At 39.6% G+C, this 16,250-nt stretch overlaps 2 protein-coding genes across 3 annotated transcripts in view; both read right to left on the minus strand.

The window, feature by feature from the left end:
- Nucleotides 1-805: 805 nt before the first annotated feature.
- LOC110062188 (DNA-directed RNA polymerases I, II, and III subunit RPABC1) lies at nucleotides 806-7,582 on the minus strand. Of its 2 annotated transcripts, XM_020769059.2 has the most exons (9): nucleotides 7,437-7,581; nucleotides 6,757-6,845; nucleotides 6,024-6,085; nucleotides 5,136-5,193; nucleotides 4,822-4,903; nucleotides 4,431-4,511; nucleotides 3,671-3,729; nucleotides 2,238-2,316; nucleotides 806-1,762 (listed from the first exon to the last, which is right to left on the minus strand). In XM_020769059.2, exons 1-9 carry the CDS (start codon nucleotides 7,491-7,493, stop codon nucleotides 1,697-1,699), a joined length of 633 nt encoding a protein of 210 aa, XP_020624718.1. In that variant the 5' UTR covers nucleotides 7,494-7,581; the 3' UTR covers nucleotides 806-1,696. The 2 variants fall into 2 exon arrangements, with proteins under 2 accessions (XP_020624718.1, XP_089143796.1); XM_089287670.1 differs by lacking the exon at nucleotides 806-1,762 and having other exon boundaries at nucleotides 1,771-2,316; nucleotides 7,437-7,582.
- Nucleotides 7,583-8,885: 1,303 nt separating this feature from the next.
- Nucleotides 8,886-16,250, minus strand: part of LOC110062187 (uncharacterized) — a 7,401-nt gene continuing 36 nt past the window's right edge. Inside the window, exons 1-3 of the mRNA XM_020769058.2 lie at nucleotides 15,834-16,250; nucleotides 12,888-12,942; nucleotides 8,886-12,236 (exon numbers count right to left, since the gene is read on the minus strand). The exon at nucleotides 15,834-16,250 is cut by the window's right edge and continues 36 nt beyond it. Coding sequence (XP_020624717.2) covers nucleotides 10,304-12,236; nucleotides 12,888-12,942; nucleotides 15,834-16,239 — 2,394 coding nt within the window. The 5' untranslated portion in view covers nucleotides 16,240-16,250 and the 3' untranslated portion in view covers nucleotides 8,886-10,303. The remainder of the gene's footprint in view (nucleotides 12,237-12,887; nucleotides 12,943-15,833) is intronic.

Consider the following 16,250-nt stretch of genomic DNA (forward strand, 5'->3'; position numbering starts at 1 on the left):
TCTGTTTTCTGCCACTTTCGAGTTCGTTCTGCTTTCAGAATAGGAGTGTGGGTTCCTTTCCCGATCGGCAGTTGGTACTCGAGCCTCTATTTGTACATGCGCCATGTTTCAGGTACAAAAAGGCTCACAAAACGCGGTATTCTTTTCAATATTTAGAGCTGCAATGATAGACGCCCGAAAAACGCACTTGGATCAAAAATAAAAGGTTCACTCAATCAAAAGAGAATGACGGTGAAATCTTGTCACGACATTTTACCGCCCTTGTTCGTTCGTCACGCAACGCATGCATCTTACTAGTGCAGTGCTGAAGTGCTGTGTCACGAAACAAATTACGGAAATTGGTCACCAGTGAAGTTACCAGGGAATTCTCGGACACACAGGGGTAATTCCTAAGACCCTTTTGACGAGTTTGAAAATCTTTAACTTGGCGGGGATGGAATAAAATTGCCTTGCAATCAGTTTCTTATCAGGGCAGTAAGGAATTGGCGCCAAGAGAAAAGAATAGAAAGGAAACAACAAAAACTCGAGGTTACAATGGGGCAAAGGACCACTAGAGCTATTCCAATTCACATGAACCAAGAGAATTTGAAGATTAAAAAATCGGTCTGTCATGTGCGAAAATAGTTCGCGATGAGACTTTGCGCCAGGTAATGTGATGGTAAGCATTCACCCAACTTCTTTCCTTCGCTTTTGCTACATGTATAACCCGTTTCATGTTGCGCAAAACAACGCTTGTTCCTTTGCTTGTTCTTGGGATTTAAAAAATGTGCTCACTTTTAACAGAATCCACAGACAGCAAAATAAATTACTTTCCAGTAACTTACAAAATCTTTATTAAAAGCAACTGCTTGTACCAGAAACTTTGTACACATTCCGCTGAAAACAGACATAAAACTAGAGTTCTGCAGTCGACGTCTTTCTCTTTTCTGGAGAGCCTGGAAGTCCACAACATGAAGAGCGCTATGATAGCTGTCACCGGTTGAAGAGTGAGTCGTTATTGCGCTTTCAGGATCGATTCATTTGAGCTTACTAGGCTCATCTGGCTCCACTTGGTTTCAATCGCTTAGAAGGAATACGATAGAGAAGCGACTAAAAGGATAGGAAACATGGGCACAGTCGAACCTTCACCAACAGCCACCTCTCTACAACGGCCACTGTCCTGTCCATAGGCTGGCCGTTGCGGGGAGGTTTGACTGTAGTTTTACACACAGTTCCATTAATAGCTTTATCGAGTTATTTTCGTCCACTGCTACGAGTAAAAGCCAATATTTGTTGACGAGAATCACAGACCAAACAAACGGCAACTTTGAGTATGTACCTGACCAACACCACAAACAGCTGAGCAAACGAAAATCTTCTCTTGTCGGAATCCTCTACCAAGAGTCGCTTGCGAGCGGGAGTTTCGAAGGGAACGTACGTTGCTAGGCGACAAGACGAATGATGCTGAAGTCACAACTTTCGGATTGTTCGTGCTTAATTGTGATTGGACATTGACAATCGGAACTCTTCGGGCACTCCGACGATTGGCCGAGCACGGCCGTTGTTACTCGACTGTACAGATAAAACAATGAGAATAAAATTATGTGAACGTTTGCTCATACCAATTCTTCATTGGAATCTTGACTCTCTTTCTTTCTTCAATCCATTATTGATACGAAACTTATTAAACTTGGCCATCGCTTGTCAGTATTTCCCTTTAGACTACAAGTCTATAAGTGATGTATCGACCTGCTGTTTCACTGGGACGAATGATCTTTACCACCTGTGGGCAAAAAATACCAATATCTAAGCACTATAATTATTAATTGTTGTTATATTTATCAGAAGCCACACACCTTTTCAGAACATGTAAATTCATTCTCTCCCTGTTTCACGCAACCGCTATTAGGAACGGACCATTATTTTTTTGACGGGGGACATTTCCAAAAAAAAATCCTGCACAGCAAAAAGTAAACGGCTGAAAAAAATCGAACAAGTGCTCTCTACTACCCAGGTCCTGTGTGTGACAAGCTATTGCCCACTAACAATAATCATGCACAACCTAACAGTGAGAAAGAAATTCATGCCCCAGAAAATTGCCCACCGCCCCCCACCCTGAAAAAAAAAGGTCCGTCCACTAGGCTCATAGTTTCTGTTGTTTGTTCTGTTGTTTTCTAAACCAATCATCTTGAGCCTCCTCTTAAACATGTCCATTCATTGGCCAGTTCATGGTCACGTGACATTTTGCTCCATCTCACCTGCCCTCTTTTGAGTCCAAAATACCGTGCCACCGGATCACCGGACTGGATACGAGGAAGTTGATGTTCCTTGAGTTTACTACAAATTTAGTTCAGGAAAACACTCCCTTTTAGTGGGACAGAATTTATGTTGTGAGAGAAAAATTGATCTGCATCAATTTTCTCAACATATGTCAATACCAAATCAAATGCACAGGTCAGATATGCAAGAGTTTCAGATTTGATTTCTGTGGTGAAAAATTTGAGACAGTCATAAAAATGTGAGGAGAGCCAACAAGAAATTACTTTTCACACCTGTTACATGCTATTAATGGAATGTTGTGCAATATTCTTATAAAAAAATATTAATAACAAATTATAAGATATTTTACCACACATGGTCAGAAAATGCATATGAAATCATTCAACAGTCATATCAACTTTGTTGGTCACTTTAACAGTTCTGGATCATAACACTCAAACCTGGGCTGTCTTGTTTTATGACTAGAATTGCCAAAACGTAATTTTGTGTAACAGACCCCACTGCAAGTTTATTGGTAGAAAAGAAAGTGTTTACATGAGAAAAGATTTCTGCTCGCACAGGGTTTGGGTTGGGACACAAACACAGCCACAGTTTAATTGTTTTGGGACACAAAAACAGGACTCTAAAAAAGTGCCGTCGAGTCATCTGGGGCAAGTAGATTGTCTTGCGTGCATTGAAGTAACTTTACATTCTCGTTTGTCCAATGGGCAAAGGCTCAGGTATGTTGTTGGTCAACTGAATCGATAAAGAGCAAATTAAGACTTGCCCAAGACAAAGGAAATTTAATAGCTACTTGTTTGAAGGGCAAGCTCGAGTTCAAGTTTTTTTCAAGCCCTGAATATGGCTGCTGTGATGCCACGTGAAAAATACCCTATTGCAAAGATTAAGAGAAAAGTACACAGGGTTCTCATTTAATTAGGGAGTAGAGCACTTGTGTCATGACGGAGATGGTTGACACCAATTTGAGTGCCAAAGGGATAAGGTTCTAGGGAGGTTAGGGGGCACGCTCAGTTTGAAATTGAGAGGTTCTGAAATACTATCTTACACTTTCTCTTATAGATATTTCCTAATAAAAGAAATCAAATTTGGAAAAGGTCAAAATGCCAAGAATATCAAGGGACTACAAGGACTTTTTTCAACTTTTATCCTACAGGACTAGTGTAATTGAAAACATACACCACCCCCTGACCCCATGACTCTTCTTAGGACAGTCAAGGTTCAGTCATGTACCAAACAACCCATGTTTTCCCTAAATCACTCTTTACAACTTACACCTGTATTATTTCACGAATAGCAGACGGCTCAGAAATCAAAGTACATGTAGCCGGTTTTTTAGCCAGTGGCTGGCACTTAATAAGAACCTTTGAGTACAGCCTGCATGTATGTTATATCACTGCAATACTAAGGATACTATCTCTGAAGAAGTTCTGCCTTTTCATCTGGGGTCATGAGAACATGTTCTGGAATGAGCTAAATTTAGGAACAAAGGAAAACATGCCAAGTACAGTAAACATGGAGTTTAATATTCTAAAAAAAAAAAATTCACATGATTACCACCTCTGATTTAAGAAGTGCCCAAAAGCAAGTAAAGAATTAAGCACAATCAAACTGAAACAAGCATCGGGCATAACTAATTGCAATCTGTGCAAAATGCTTTATATATGCAGGGATGAGTCACCTGTAACCTTTATCTCACACCTATGACAAACTTGTTACAATGTAGGTGAATTGTATCAACAACAGGTAAGTTCACTTCGAACATCAAGGGCCCACCAAACACACGTGTACTTGGCCGTATAAACAGGTGTCATGGGTCATGGCCCTTAATGAAAGTCCTGCAAATACCCAAGGTGTGCAACAAAGGGTTCAATTCAATAACTGATGGATTATGGATGTTACCCTCCCTGTTAGTTGCACTGACAAATCTAGATGGAGCGACGTCCCTTTCATGACCAAGACAAGACCCATTTTCATTTCACATTTAAAATCTGGAGGATTTTACTATTAACGTCAACTTGACTGGGGGATTTGTTTCAAATTTTCAATATTAGGACCCTCGCAAGGCATTTTAAAGAACTCAGTAAGTAAATTGAATGGTTCCAAAGGTTAATTCATAATTTGTTCTAATTAAGGGCAAACAGTTCAACTAAAAACTATGCCTGGAGACTTACCTCGTGTTCTGTGATGTTTACCATGAGTTCTGCCTCCATGAATTGTTCCAAGATGTACTTTGGTGCTAGGTCAACCAATGACTGAAAATACATATATATGATTCATAATGATGTCAGTGTACTTTCCTTGATGACGGTAATGTAAATGTTTCACTGAGGAAAATGACATTTCTAGCTCTCTGCAGGCATTGCAAGCCTATGATAATTATAGATATTAACATAAAAATTTTGCCCCAGATTCTTGCAAGAGAGTTCAACTACACATAAGGAGGCATCCAGTCATGAACCCAGAAACAAAACTACAGAGTCACTTGTAATTTACCAGAGGGTATTGTACTGGACTTAAGATCTAACAGTCCAGATTAGAGCTCTGTGTGCATGCAAGTCTCACCTGCTTTGCTGACGGTGTCATTCCCATCTGCACAACTATTATTGCTCTGCTGATGTTTTCCTCTTGCATTCGGTTGCAATATCTGCAAAGAAGGAAACATTGTATGCAGTAAATAATGCAACAAAACTTATTGGCCTATGTATCTGCATCAATCATTTATTTTGTTTTTAAAAAAAATGTGCAACCGTAAAAGCTTCAACTGTGATATCTTTTTTCTTTCATGAATTCTAGTAGTATTAAGTATCAACAGATTAAAAAATTTCAAATTACATATTTTAATATTTAGGATAGTTACTGAACAATGTTTTACTCACTGTTTAATTGTTTTTATTCCAACTTTAGGCTCATCAGGAAAAAACACAAACATCTGGTCTGTAAAGTTCACACAAAAGTGATGTACATATATGTTAGGTGATTTCATTTTAAGTCTGCGTAGGGCCAAGTGGTCCATACCGCCAGAGCTTATCCCTGCTTCCCTAACATGAAGCTACTAGGAGTATTTCTACCCCTAAAGAGGAGATGCTAGTCCATTGCAGGGTTTCCCCCTGGCAACTAAATTTGCTGGTACCCGTTTATAGAGCTGGATGGAACAAGGCACTGTAAGAGTAAAGTGTCTTGCCCAAGACCACAAAGCAATGACCATGACCAGGGCTCGAACCCAAATTGCCCTACCTGGTGTCCAGCACCTACCCATCCCAACGACATTCTCTTGGTAAATTTACCTATGAATGAATAAACTACACATATGTATAAAAGCTTAAAAAATCATTTCCTCTGGGACCATCTGTGATGTACAGAAAGTGCATCATAACATGCATGCCAGCCCTCTAACCAAAAAAGACACATTCCATACCAAATTTCCAAACAAATTATAACTTTGATCAGACAAAAGTAATTACAAGACTAATCTAGATTTTTTTCACTGTGATATGGTATGTTCAATGAACATTAATAATTATAATTATTATTGTAATTATTTTATTATATAAATAATAATTATTATATTTCATTGTTATGTACCAAGTTTCAACTGTTTGTTTGTTTGTTTATTTATTTATTTTTTTGCCATATACATGTATACATTAGAATTTGGCTAGTGGAATTACCAAATATATTTGAAGCTTACGGTCTATTAGGTTTGATTATGACATTTTTATTTCACATGAAGAGGATGATAGTATTGAAAACATCTCCATATTTACCTGTTGGGTCATCATTGTGTGCCACCAAAATTGATAAATCACTTCGTGAAGGTCTTCCTTCACTGAAATGTAACATAGAGTAAAAGAAAATTAACAGTGGGACAACAAGGAAACTGCAAACAACAAAATTATTAGTGGGATGCTATTGTGTTGCAAGGAAAACCTATTAGACATGAGATGAGTCATTTACACACCCGAGCCATAATGTATGTTATTTGCCGGCAGGGAAGTCCACATAGTGAAAAATTGTAACTGAGGTGTCCAAGATCACAGTTTTTCACTTATATATGGACCAGACTTACGCTGGTAAATAACTTAATATCTATTTTTTTCTTTGCCACACACACATCGCATGAGTGTTACTGTGGGCAGAGATAGGAAATTCTGCACTGCACTAAGAACCAAACAGATTGTAGGATTTGTTATGGTACCATGCCCTCTCAGAAAAAAATAAACATAATTAAATTGCCCTCATTTGATCTACGTTGTATGATATCATTGCTTGGGGCTTAAGCCAAAGTCAAAGTGTTCACACTTTTCAGATTGGCATGGTATAAATACTAAGCTACCTTGACCTGCTTATGTGACAACAACAAGTCAAGATAACATTCACGAACATGTCCAAGGATGTAATTGTAATAAAAATTGAATGATTAATGAATGTCCTTTATCTTGATGTCATTTATAAAAATGTGGATGAATGTTAAAAATAGAATAATTATTATCATTTCACCTTGGTCTGTCCCCAAACTGATCCTTAAATTGATCCAAAGTTTGATCGAGTTCATCTTGTGTGACCAGATAGCCTCTATCATGACACATCTTAAACACAAATGGAAATAAGGATGATCGTTATTTTATTATTTTTTACAGCAGTTTAGAAAATCAAGTTTAATAACAATAATAAATACTTTGTTTATACTGCAAAAATTATAGATCGGCTGAATTTAAATATAAAGACAGCTGGTATAAACCTTATGTGCAGTTGATAAAAACATTAAAACCTAAAAGGGAAGATTTGGTTGCAATAATTAACAACTATTAACTAAATGCTACATTTATACTGTATTCTGTCTTACTCTAACAAATACTGGAACATCATGCTAAAGTAAGTAAAGCGCAGTTAGCTAAATTGTTTTCCTGTCAAGCAAGCCCAGAAGCAGTATTAAAGCACAGTGGCATTGAACAAAAATTGAAATCCGTTCCATTTTTTCACAAGGCCTAGTTTCAAGACACGATTTTTTCAAGTGACAATCCGTCAAGTTGACAAAACAACAACTAAGGTTAAGCCAGTTGGTTACAAACGTGAGCAGATGGCAGTAATTTGCCGGCTTCCAAGTTGCACGTGGGAAGCATACGTACCGGACGATGTTAGGGAGAAACCTTCTCGAGAATATTTTCAATCAATTTTACCTGCATAACAGTTTTTCGGATTCTCCAGAACTTGTAAGTTAATTCTGTATCATCCATTCCGCAGTAAGGACTCTTTCAATCGCTCGATCGATTCACAGCAACTCGAAACTGATCAGTTCAGCCTGTGAGTGAGCCCACGATCAACAGCAGCATCAAACCACGTCAAATAACAGTCTTGAAAGAACACCCAACAGCCCCAGTTTCTCACGGTCCCGCCGAGCGCTGCATGGACGCGAAGAGGAAGAATGACGAAAAAACGCGAAAACAGCAGCTTTCTCATAATCCTACCGTGCTCAACTGCCTCTCATTCTCATGCACTCGACGAAGTAAGAAGAAAAGGCTACGGCTGTTTGTAATTGTAATTTCCCCTAGGTGTGCTGATCTACAACGTACAGTTCCCCAAACCAGGAGAAGGACCCCGATGTGAGGAGAGACGATTCTTTTTCTAGTAAAAGCGGGACAGGGGAGAAGAGAAGGAGCGCCCATCATTGCCACACATTTAGGGTAGGGGTGCAATTTGAGCCTAGCACGTTTTCGTGCATAGCAGGGCCCAGTACTTTTATCCTAGATGTTGTTTAAAATGTTAAAAAATGTTTAATGTTGAACTGACGTCGGTATGGTGGTCAATCCGCTTAGCTACATCTAGCTAGTTCACAAGCCTGCCTCTCAAACTGACAGAAACAATATTTCAAATAGACATAATATGCTTAAAAATCGCAACTGGCGGGAGGCAGACCAGTTGGTTATTTACAAACAAGACCGAGAAGTTGAACTAGGGTCTACAGAGAAACAACTCCAGCTTAGTCAGAGCAGGGAACTTAAACTCCGGATTTTAAGTCCGGGCACGCGTCAAATTTTCGCGCCCTTTTACCGTACTCGACCCAGTCTACTGAATACGCATCCAGCCGTTGTAGCCGACCGTACTCGACTATCTTAAAGTCCTTAATGCTGCCTCCACTAACAGGCCAATTTCGATTTATTAAAATTCTAACCTGCTTCAGAGGCCTTGGGGAATAAAACAAAAGAAGTTAATTGTTCATCCCTCGACCTCGATTTGTCTTGTTTTATTCCCCCAAGCCTCGGAGCCAAGTTAGAATTTTAATATATCGAAAATGGCGTCACTGGCTGATCGTGACAAATCGCATCAATAGTTTGAGCTGGCAAAACGAGGAAACGGATTTCAGCCTAAATGGTTAATTACTTCCAGCTAAACATCTGCAGAGAAAATTTTTCATGGTCGCTCGCGTTAAACAGGGTTTGTAAATCATTTCAGTAACTTTTGGCTCAAAATATACTTCGAATTCCTTTCAAATCTTCAACACCATCACACTTTCTTCATGTGGAATACGAAGAAAACCAAAATTTTAATAGGGTATCGATCGTACCAAAGCAGTTGTGCCGAATGGTAACTGATCAAAAATCTCTATTAATATAGATAAACACCTAATCTGAACGTGGTTCAAGCTTTATTTGACCAATAAAAAATAGCACTTAAAACATAATAGGCTCGATTACCAGCCGCTGTTCAGGAAAGGAGCGTGCGCTAGAAGATCGGACTCGAGAGACGGACCCAAAACTAGCCTAAAAAAGAAAATAAGAGCATTTCTTTTATCATTACTTCTTCGAGTGCACCCTGAAAGATACTTTGACAGCTCAAAATAGTTTCATCATGAACACCCAAATCTTATACTCCTAAGCGTTGCCATCCACCAACTTTTTATATGGGAGACCCCCGGGAAAAATAGGATAAGTAAGTAACCTCGCTATAAAACGAAAGATTTATATTCCCTCCACGGGTTAAAAAGTATACCTTGCATTAGATACAATTCCATACTGTCTAGAAAATTACGTTGGCCAATTGAAAAAAAAACTGTCGAACTGCTCTAAAAACTTTATTGTGACAAATTCGTTATGTTATAAAAGAACATAAAAGTTCATGACTGAAATATGTACACCTAAATTATATGAAAAAATTCAGACGTATACATTAACCTTTCATTTTTTTCTAATTACGGAAACATTTCAATATGAAAATGTGCAAAATGTGTTCAGTGTTCATGGTGACATCGTGAAGTCAAATTTAAAGAAGCGAAGCTAGCTATGAATTCGCGCTTAAATAACTGTTGAAATAAGCGCTTCGATATAAGTTGACAAGATAGGTATATTAATGGCAAAAAAAGGTTCAGAAATGAAATTTCGTTTATCAGGTAATCGAGTTACTTAATGTTTAAGAAGGAATCCACCAGAAGTTCGAGTAACAAGTGGACAAAACCTTGGAACCGAGATTATTTACACGGTATTGGAAACTTCTGTGCGACTGTTTTAAAAGAATTTAATTTGAACTTCGTATGAATCACTTGAAAGAACTGGTGAAAATGAAACTGACGATGATATTTTACCTGTGTTTGCACAATTTCTCAGAACTTCGAAATTTATTTTCGCGAGTTTCTCCCTTGGGAAACTGTTTTCAGTGTTATTTTAGGCAACTATTTATATCTTAAGCTTTAAGAAAACGTAAAAATGACTGTGAAATAACTAAAATTATTCTGGTACCAGGTTTTTATCCACTAAATATCGAAATTGCTCGATTTCCTATCAGATTTCGCCTTAATTTTTCCCTTAGTTTTATTCTGAAATGTTCCCGTAAATACTAGAAATACATGAATATTCTTGACGTATTTGTCTGTTACAAGCAAGAACTTACTGTTTGGAATTCCAATAAAGTATGGGATAGCTATGTTAAGCTATGGTTATATATTCAAATTGGTGAGCTTGGAGGAGACCAAACACACATGCATTAAATGATTATAAAAGTTAATCAGTGAAAAGCGAACACAATAAACATGAGTTAGCAACGGTCCGTGTCATTAAACGACATTGGTCTTGGACCAGAAAGAATTTCCAGATCGCATTGATAAATCGTCATCAGCGGCTGGGTTGTAGTGACTCCCAGACTGGGACAGGTCGTGAAGGGACATCGTAGGTGTCCAATTTCCATCGGACTGGGGAAGTCCTTTCTCTGGTAGTTTTAAGGTGTGATCCATGTGATAGGCCTTTCCATTGGCTGGTGTTTCCTCTTTGTACCCGTATGCGCCACTCGCACGGTGACCATTAGGTTTGTCTGGTTTTTCCAACATGGGGTAGTCTGTTCGGTCCAGGTCATAGACGTGATCCATGTGGTGCTCCATCTGGTAGGCTGCAAACGGGTACAAGACCATCACTGCAAAGAAATCCTCCACGCTGTTGCCATAGATATTGTACCTCAAGCGAATGGAATAGCGAATGGATGTGGCGTAGGCGAAGAAGCCCATCAGTATAGCCCAACCAACGTAGGAAATTGCGTCTACAGCAGGCTCCACCGCCATCAGAATGATCCAGAGGTAAAACATGACCGCAAGGATTAACATGTACACCCATCGAGGTTTCTCGTTTTTGCCACTGATCTTGTAGGCAGCATTTCCCATCGAATACCAAGGTGCAAATGTGGCTAGTAGAACCTTGCCGACGCTTCCTTTTGTTGGACTGCTCAGGACGTCCAAAAGACTGGTGCTGAACTGCGGACCATGTGGATCAAGGTCACCGCCCTCCATCTTCACAGCACGCCATAACGCTACACACATGAAACAGAGAAGTACAGTGTACGGGACACCGGAGGCGATTGACATGGACTGCAAGGCTACAAGCCCTTCTTCGCCTCCTGCATTCAGCAGCGCTGTAGCTGTTGCGCCTTCTGTCAGGGCCCAAAAGACACGCTGGGCGACAGGGGGTTCCGGGTCGCCATTTGCTGAGAGGCAATCGATCACAAGAGAACCACTATCGGAACTGGTGACGAAATAGAGGATAATACTCATGAGTGAAATAACAGAGAGGAACGTTCCTAGGTCACCATACTGCTGCACGACATCAAACCACATGTCGTTCTTTCCTCTGCAGGACAAGCGGTACAGGCCTTTATATGGAGCCAAGGATCCCCTTCCTCCCATTATGGAGTCGCACGTTATGTTTGCAACCGCAGCATCTCGTTCCATCTTCAAGCCTTGGCCACCAAAAATGCAAAACCACAAGAATGCGTACAGGATCGGTGCTGTCATTGTGCCGTTGATGAACTGTCGGATGGTTCTTCCCTTGGAAATCTTCGCAATAAACATGCCCACAAACGGAGACCAGGCGATCCACCATCCCCAGTAGAAGATGGTCCAGTCATTCATCCATCGCTCCGCCTGCTTGCCATCGGGCGCATTTCCCAGTTGTGCAAAAGCATCTGTGTGAAATCCAAGTTGCACGATCCACTGTAAGTAGTAACCAATGCTCTGTACGTACACATTCAATGAATGCCAAGGGTTGTCGTAGAAGAAGCCAATCAGCATGATGAACATGCCCAGCGTGAAGCAGATCTCGCTTAGCCGACGGATGCCAACCTTCAAGCCACTTACCACAGACGCCGTGGCGCATGCTGTAATTGACCAAATGATGATGACTTGGTTGGTCCCGCTGTTTTCAATGTCTGGATTGAGACGATGAAAGCCATTGTTGATCTGCATGCAGCCAACTCCAAGACTGGTACACACACCAAACATGGTGCACACCACAGAGAAGATGTCTACCGCATCACCCATCCAGCCGTAGATCTTATCACCAATAAGTGGGTAGAAACAGGAGCGGATGGTCATAGGAAGGCCTTTTCTGTAGCCCACGAAGGCGAGAAGGAGACCCACTACCACATACACGATCCATCCGTGGACGCCCCAGTGAAACAATGTCAAGTTGATGGCGTCCTGGGCACGTTGATTGTCGCTGTATCTATATAGGAAAAAATGCAGTAAAGTGAAGAGCTGACTGAGAAACAGCTATAGAACAGTTTGGTACCATCGTGAAGTAAAGCCTGCATCGGCTTATCTCCGGTTTCAGGGGCATGAAGCGACTAGGAGTATTTCTACCCCCTCCCCCCCCCCCCCTCCCCCGATGGTGATCGCAGGGCTAGCTCCATCCCTAGCATTAAATCCGCCAGTACCAATTTATACACCTGGGTGGAGAGAGGCGTTGTGAGAGTAAAGTGTCCTGCCCAAGAACACAACACAATATTCCTAGCCAGGGCTCGATTCGGAGGCGAGCGCACTAACCATGAGGCCCCCGCGCCTCCACTTCTACCGTTTGGTACCATACCGTAGCCAGATTCGCAATAAGCCAATCAGAACTTAATTATTTGAAAAAATCTCACCACCTGTTCTTTTGTACTCTAAAGAAAAAACATGGCACTTAGAGTTTTCCAGTTTTTTAGTCTAAAAGTTTTACTGGCTATTGGAGGATGAAGTCAACAAATTTGTAATTAGACAATGTTTTTGCCTGATGTCATAATACATGAATAAAGCCCAAGTGGGTGACTGTGTACGTGTACAGGATCGACACAATTAAAAAAATAAAAAAAAAGAAGCAAAAAGAAGTCATATTTACCTGCCCCAATAACGGTTTCCATAATCTCCTGGTTCATAATGCCATACAGGTTCAGCTGCAAGGTAACGAACCATGTAAGTTTAATAATAATGTTATTGCATGATGAAGCAGTCATCTATTAGTGCGATACAAGACACTAGACCGTAAAACAAGTAAGTTGAAAGGTCTTGTTGTTTATCAAAATGTACACGGCACGGTGATCAAATAATACGCAACTTTGGCAAAGTTTTAAAAACATCTGTACAGATTTTTTAAAACTTTGCCAAAAGTTGCGTCTTATCATGATTATTAAAATTTGATGACATTAAAAAAAATTCACTGTGCCGTTTTTGAATTATAAGCCCCTAAAGCTGTTATTATGGGTGTTTTTAACAGGTCATACTGTTGTTATGGTAACACATTGTGTCACGAAAATGATAACAACGTGTTCACCAATGATCGGGTGGTTATTAGATACCATTATTGTAGCTTCAAGTGCTAAAAAGTGGTTGTAACGACCCATCAAAATATAAGTGCTGGAAACTGTTAAGGAACTACGTCACAGTGCGCGCATCTTAAAAAGTTAAGTTTCCCCTAAATCTTTCAAGTTCGTCGTTTGTCATCCATGTCAATCTTTTCCATCCTTAACCATCCTTGTTCCTGTATCGTTTACTGTCATCTCTTTGATGTTTTTCTATCTTGGAAAAGTACTATTTTCAGGTTTCCTTCAATTTAAAGGTAATTTTGCACGTTGTCAAAATTGATGAAAATTTCGTGACCGAGCTCCTTTGCTTCTTTCAAAAAAGAACATCGACCGGCTTTAGGTGTATGGCATTTTTTAAACATTCGACCTAGAGTTTTCAATTCGTCTCAGCGTTGTTTTTCAGTCTTCCAGATCTTGGTTAACCATCCCTTCCTCATTTCACTCTATGTTTCCTTCTCATTGTTTTCATAACTAACTCAACGTTCTTTAGGAAAGACCGCCTAACCGCAAACAGGTATTGACCAAGAGGTTTATCAAACGTTAATACATGTAACATCGTATTTACATGTAGTTTGTTTGGTTTAGCAGAAAAGGAACTGTCGGCATTTAAGTCAAGAACTGTAACTCATTATTTATTTTTGACTGTCTGCCAACTTTCAACCGGACCAATGATTTGTTTCGTTCTGTACGGATAAACAAGGCAAGGGTCAAGATAGCAGTAACTAAATCAGTCTTATCACGATGACATTGCAAATAGAAACGCAGTGGTGCGGTAATTTAATTTCACTAATAAAAAAAAAAAACTAAAATTAAGGGCGTAAGCTGCGTGACTGTCGCCGATTGAAAAATTGCTAGTGACAGAAAAGACGCAGCAATTCTATTGTCGTCAATTTTAGTCTCTTTAGTTCTCTTGTTGCCTTCAGTTGTATTTAGTTGTACCCAGTTGTATATTTTAAAATAATTCGTGTAAAGATGACCCGCCTAGATTAGCTCAGCTACCCGCGGGCATGTTATAATTGTAATTTTAATTTGAAAACAAAAATAAAATTTATGTATGTTCCGTATGTCGCTCATACCATGGTCATTAAAAGTCACATCGATACACTATAACCAAACGAATGAAAGCCATTTATCGTTTAGACCCGGCAATAGGCCACGTTCGATATATCAAAACTCTAACATGGCTCCGAGACTTTCCGGACAAAATTGCAAAGTTGTTGAGTTTCCTTTGTGTTTCAATTCCTAAAGGAGACTTGGACGTAAAGAAAGCACCTCCAAATATAGAAGTTTGTCCTGATCTTGAAAGTCTCGGAGCCAGAATATTGATATATCGATACCACGTGACCTATTGACTTTGCGCAAGTCTCTGATCTCTTGAATACAGTTTACTTTGAAATCATCGGATGCAGCTTCAAATTGAATTGAACATCAGGCGAAAATACCACTTCTCCATACCGTCCCTTATTCATAGCTCATGGTATTAACTGGAAGGATTTGTAGAAATATCAAGATATAATGACATTCCAATGGCTACTGTGATCGTGTTTGTGATTGTCTTGACAATAAATATGCCGGTTTATTATTCTGGTATTACGAGCATTGATTCAATATTTGACGCACAATAGGCTTGTAGTTGAAGTGTTCCTAGCAGATACTTGTGACCAGCTTGAAGCGGTTTAATTTCGGGTTATATATATGCTCTTTTTAAAATCCTTTCACAACAAACCTAATTCATCTGCTTTCGGATTTGCTTCGAAACTGAATTGATAATTTATTCTTTGTATTGTATTGTGTTTTTGTTATGTCTTAGATTTAGAAATGCAATTCTGATTTGCTTCGTAACAGAATTGATAATTTATTCTTTGTATTGTACCCTGTTTTTGTTATGTCTTAGATTTAGAAATGCAATTCCTTGGTTGGTTATTTAAGCGACTAATGCTGAAGAATATTTAGCCAGTGAGAACTTGTTCTTTCGTTTTACTTTAAAAATGGACTTTGAACAAATGAATCTACAGTGAGTCTACAATGTCGCATGAGGTAGACATGTGGGTAAGGTCAAACGCGCCTAAATTTTGAAAAGGTTATGACACGAAAACAGATGATTGTTATGCATGAAGGCATCACTTGGGTCGTTGTTTCCGAGTACGAAAAATTTCCGCTTAATGACATGACGCACATAGGAAAAAACCAACCGCAAGACATATTTCGTTACAAAAGTTTATATCACATAGAGTACACATATATGGTATGATCTTGAACGCACGGGTCACGTACGTATTTTTATTGACCGTTTAAGTTGGCAAAGTAAAACCACGGATATTTTCTCTGAAGCGGAACCACTATTAGCATACTTAATAAATGATTTCACATTCCTTTAATTACAAGTAGAAACCTGCTCCTTCGATATAAGCATTCACCAGCCCTGTAGATAGTGGATAAATAAGCAAAGTTTAACGAACTATACCGCAGGCCAAAAGACTTACCCACTCCGAAGTAAAACAAGCCAATCCCGATGCCGGCAGCAAACAACATTGTGAAGTATGTCAGGTCATTAAAGTCCGGTTTGTCATCAGGTTTTCCAAGTTTCATTTTACCATACTTGGAGAAGTAGAGGACAATAATAAACAGAAACCACACATCTTGGGTGCCGATGTACATCCAGGTGAACACCTCTGTGATCCACAACATCCATTTGGACATCTCGCGGTTAGCGACGTCGGCTTGGACTGCGCACCAAATTACGAAGAACCAGATGATTGCAGCGGATAAAAATGTCACCACCGGGTTGAAACGCAGGAATATTCCAATCTTTACGTTTCTGATAGTTCCCCATTTCCAGTTGACGCGAAGCCAACGGAAACTCTCTGAGGCATTTTCGTCTATCTCCATGTTGCCCGACC

Source organism: Orbicella faveolata, unplaced genomic scaffold (genome assembly GCF_042242905.1).
Source record: "Orbicella faveolata isolate gen_17 unplaced genomic scaffold, um_ofav_v1 contig_14, whole genome shotgun sequence".
Lineage (NCBI taxonomy): Eukaryota > Metazoa > Cnidaria > Anthozoa > Scleractinia > Merulinidae > Orbicella > Orbicella faveolata.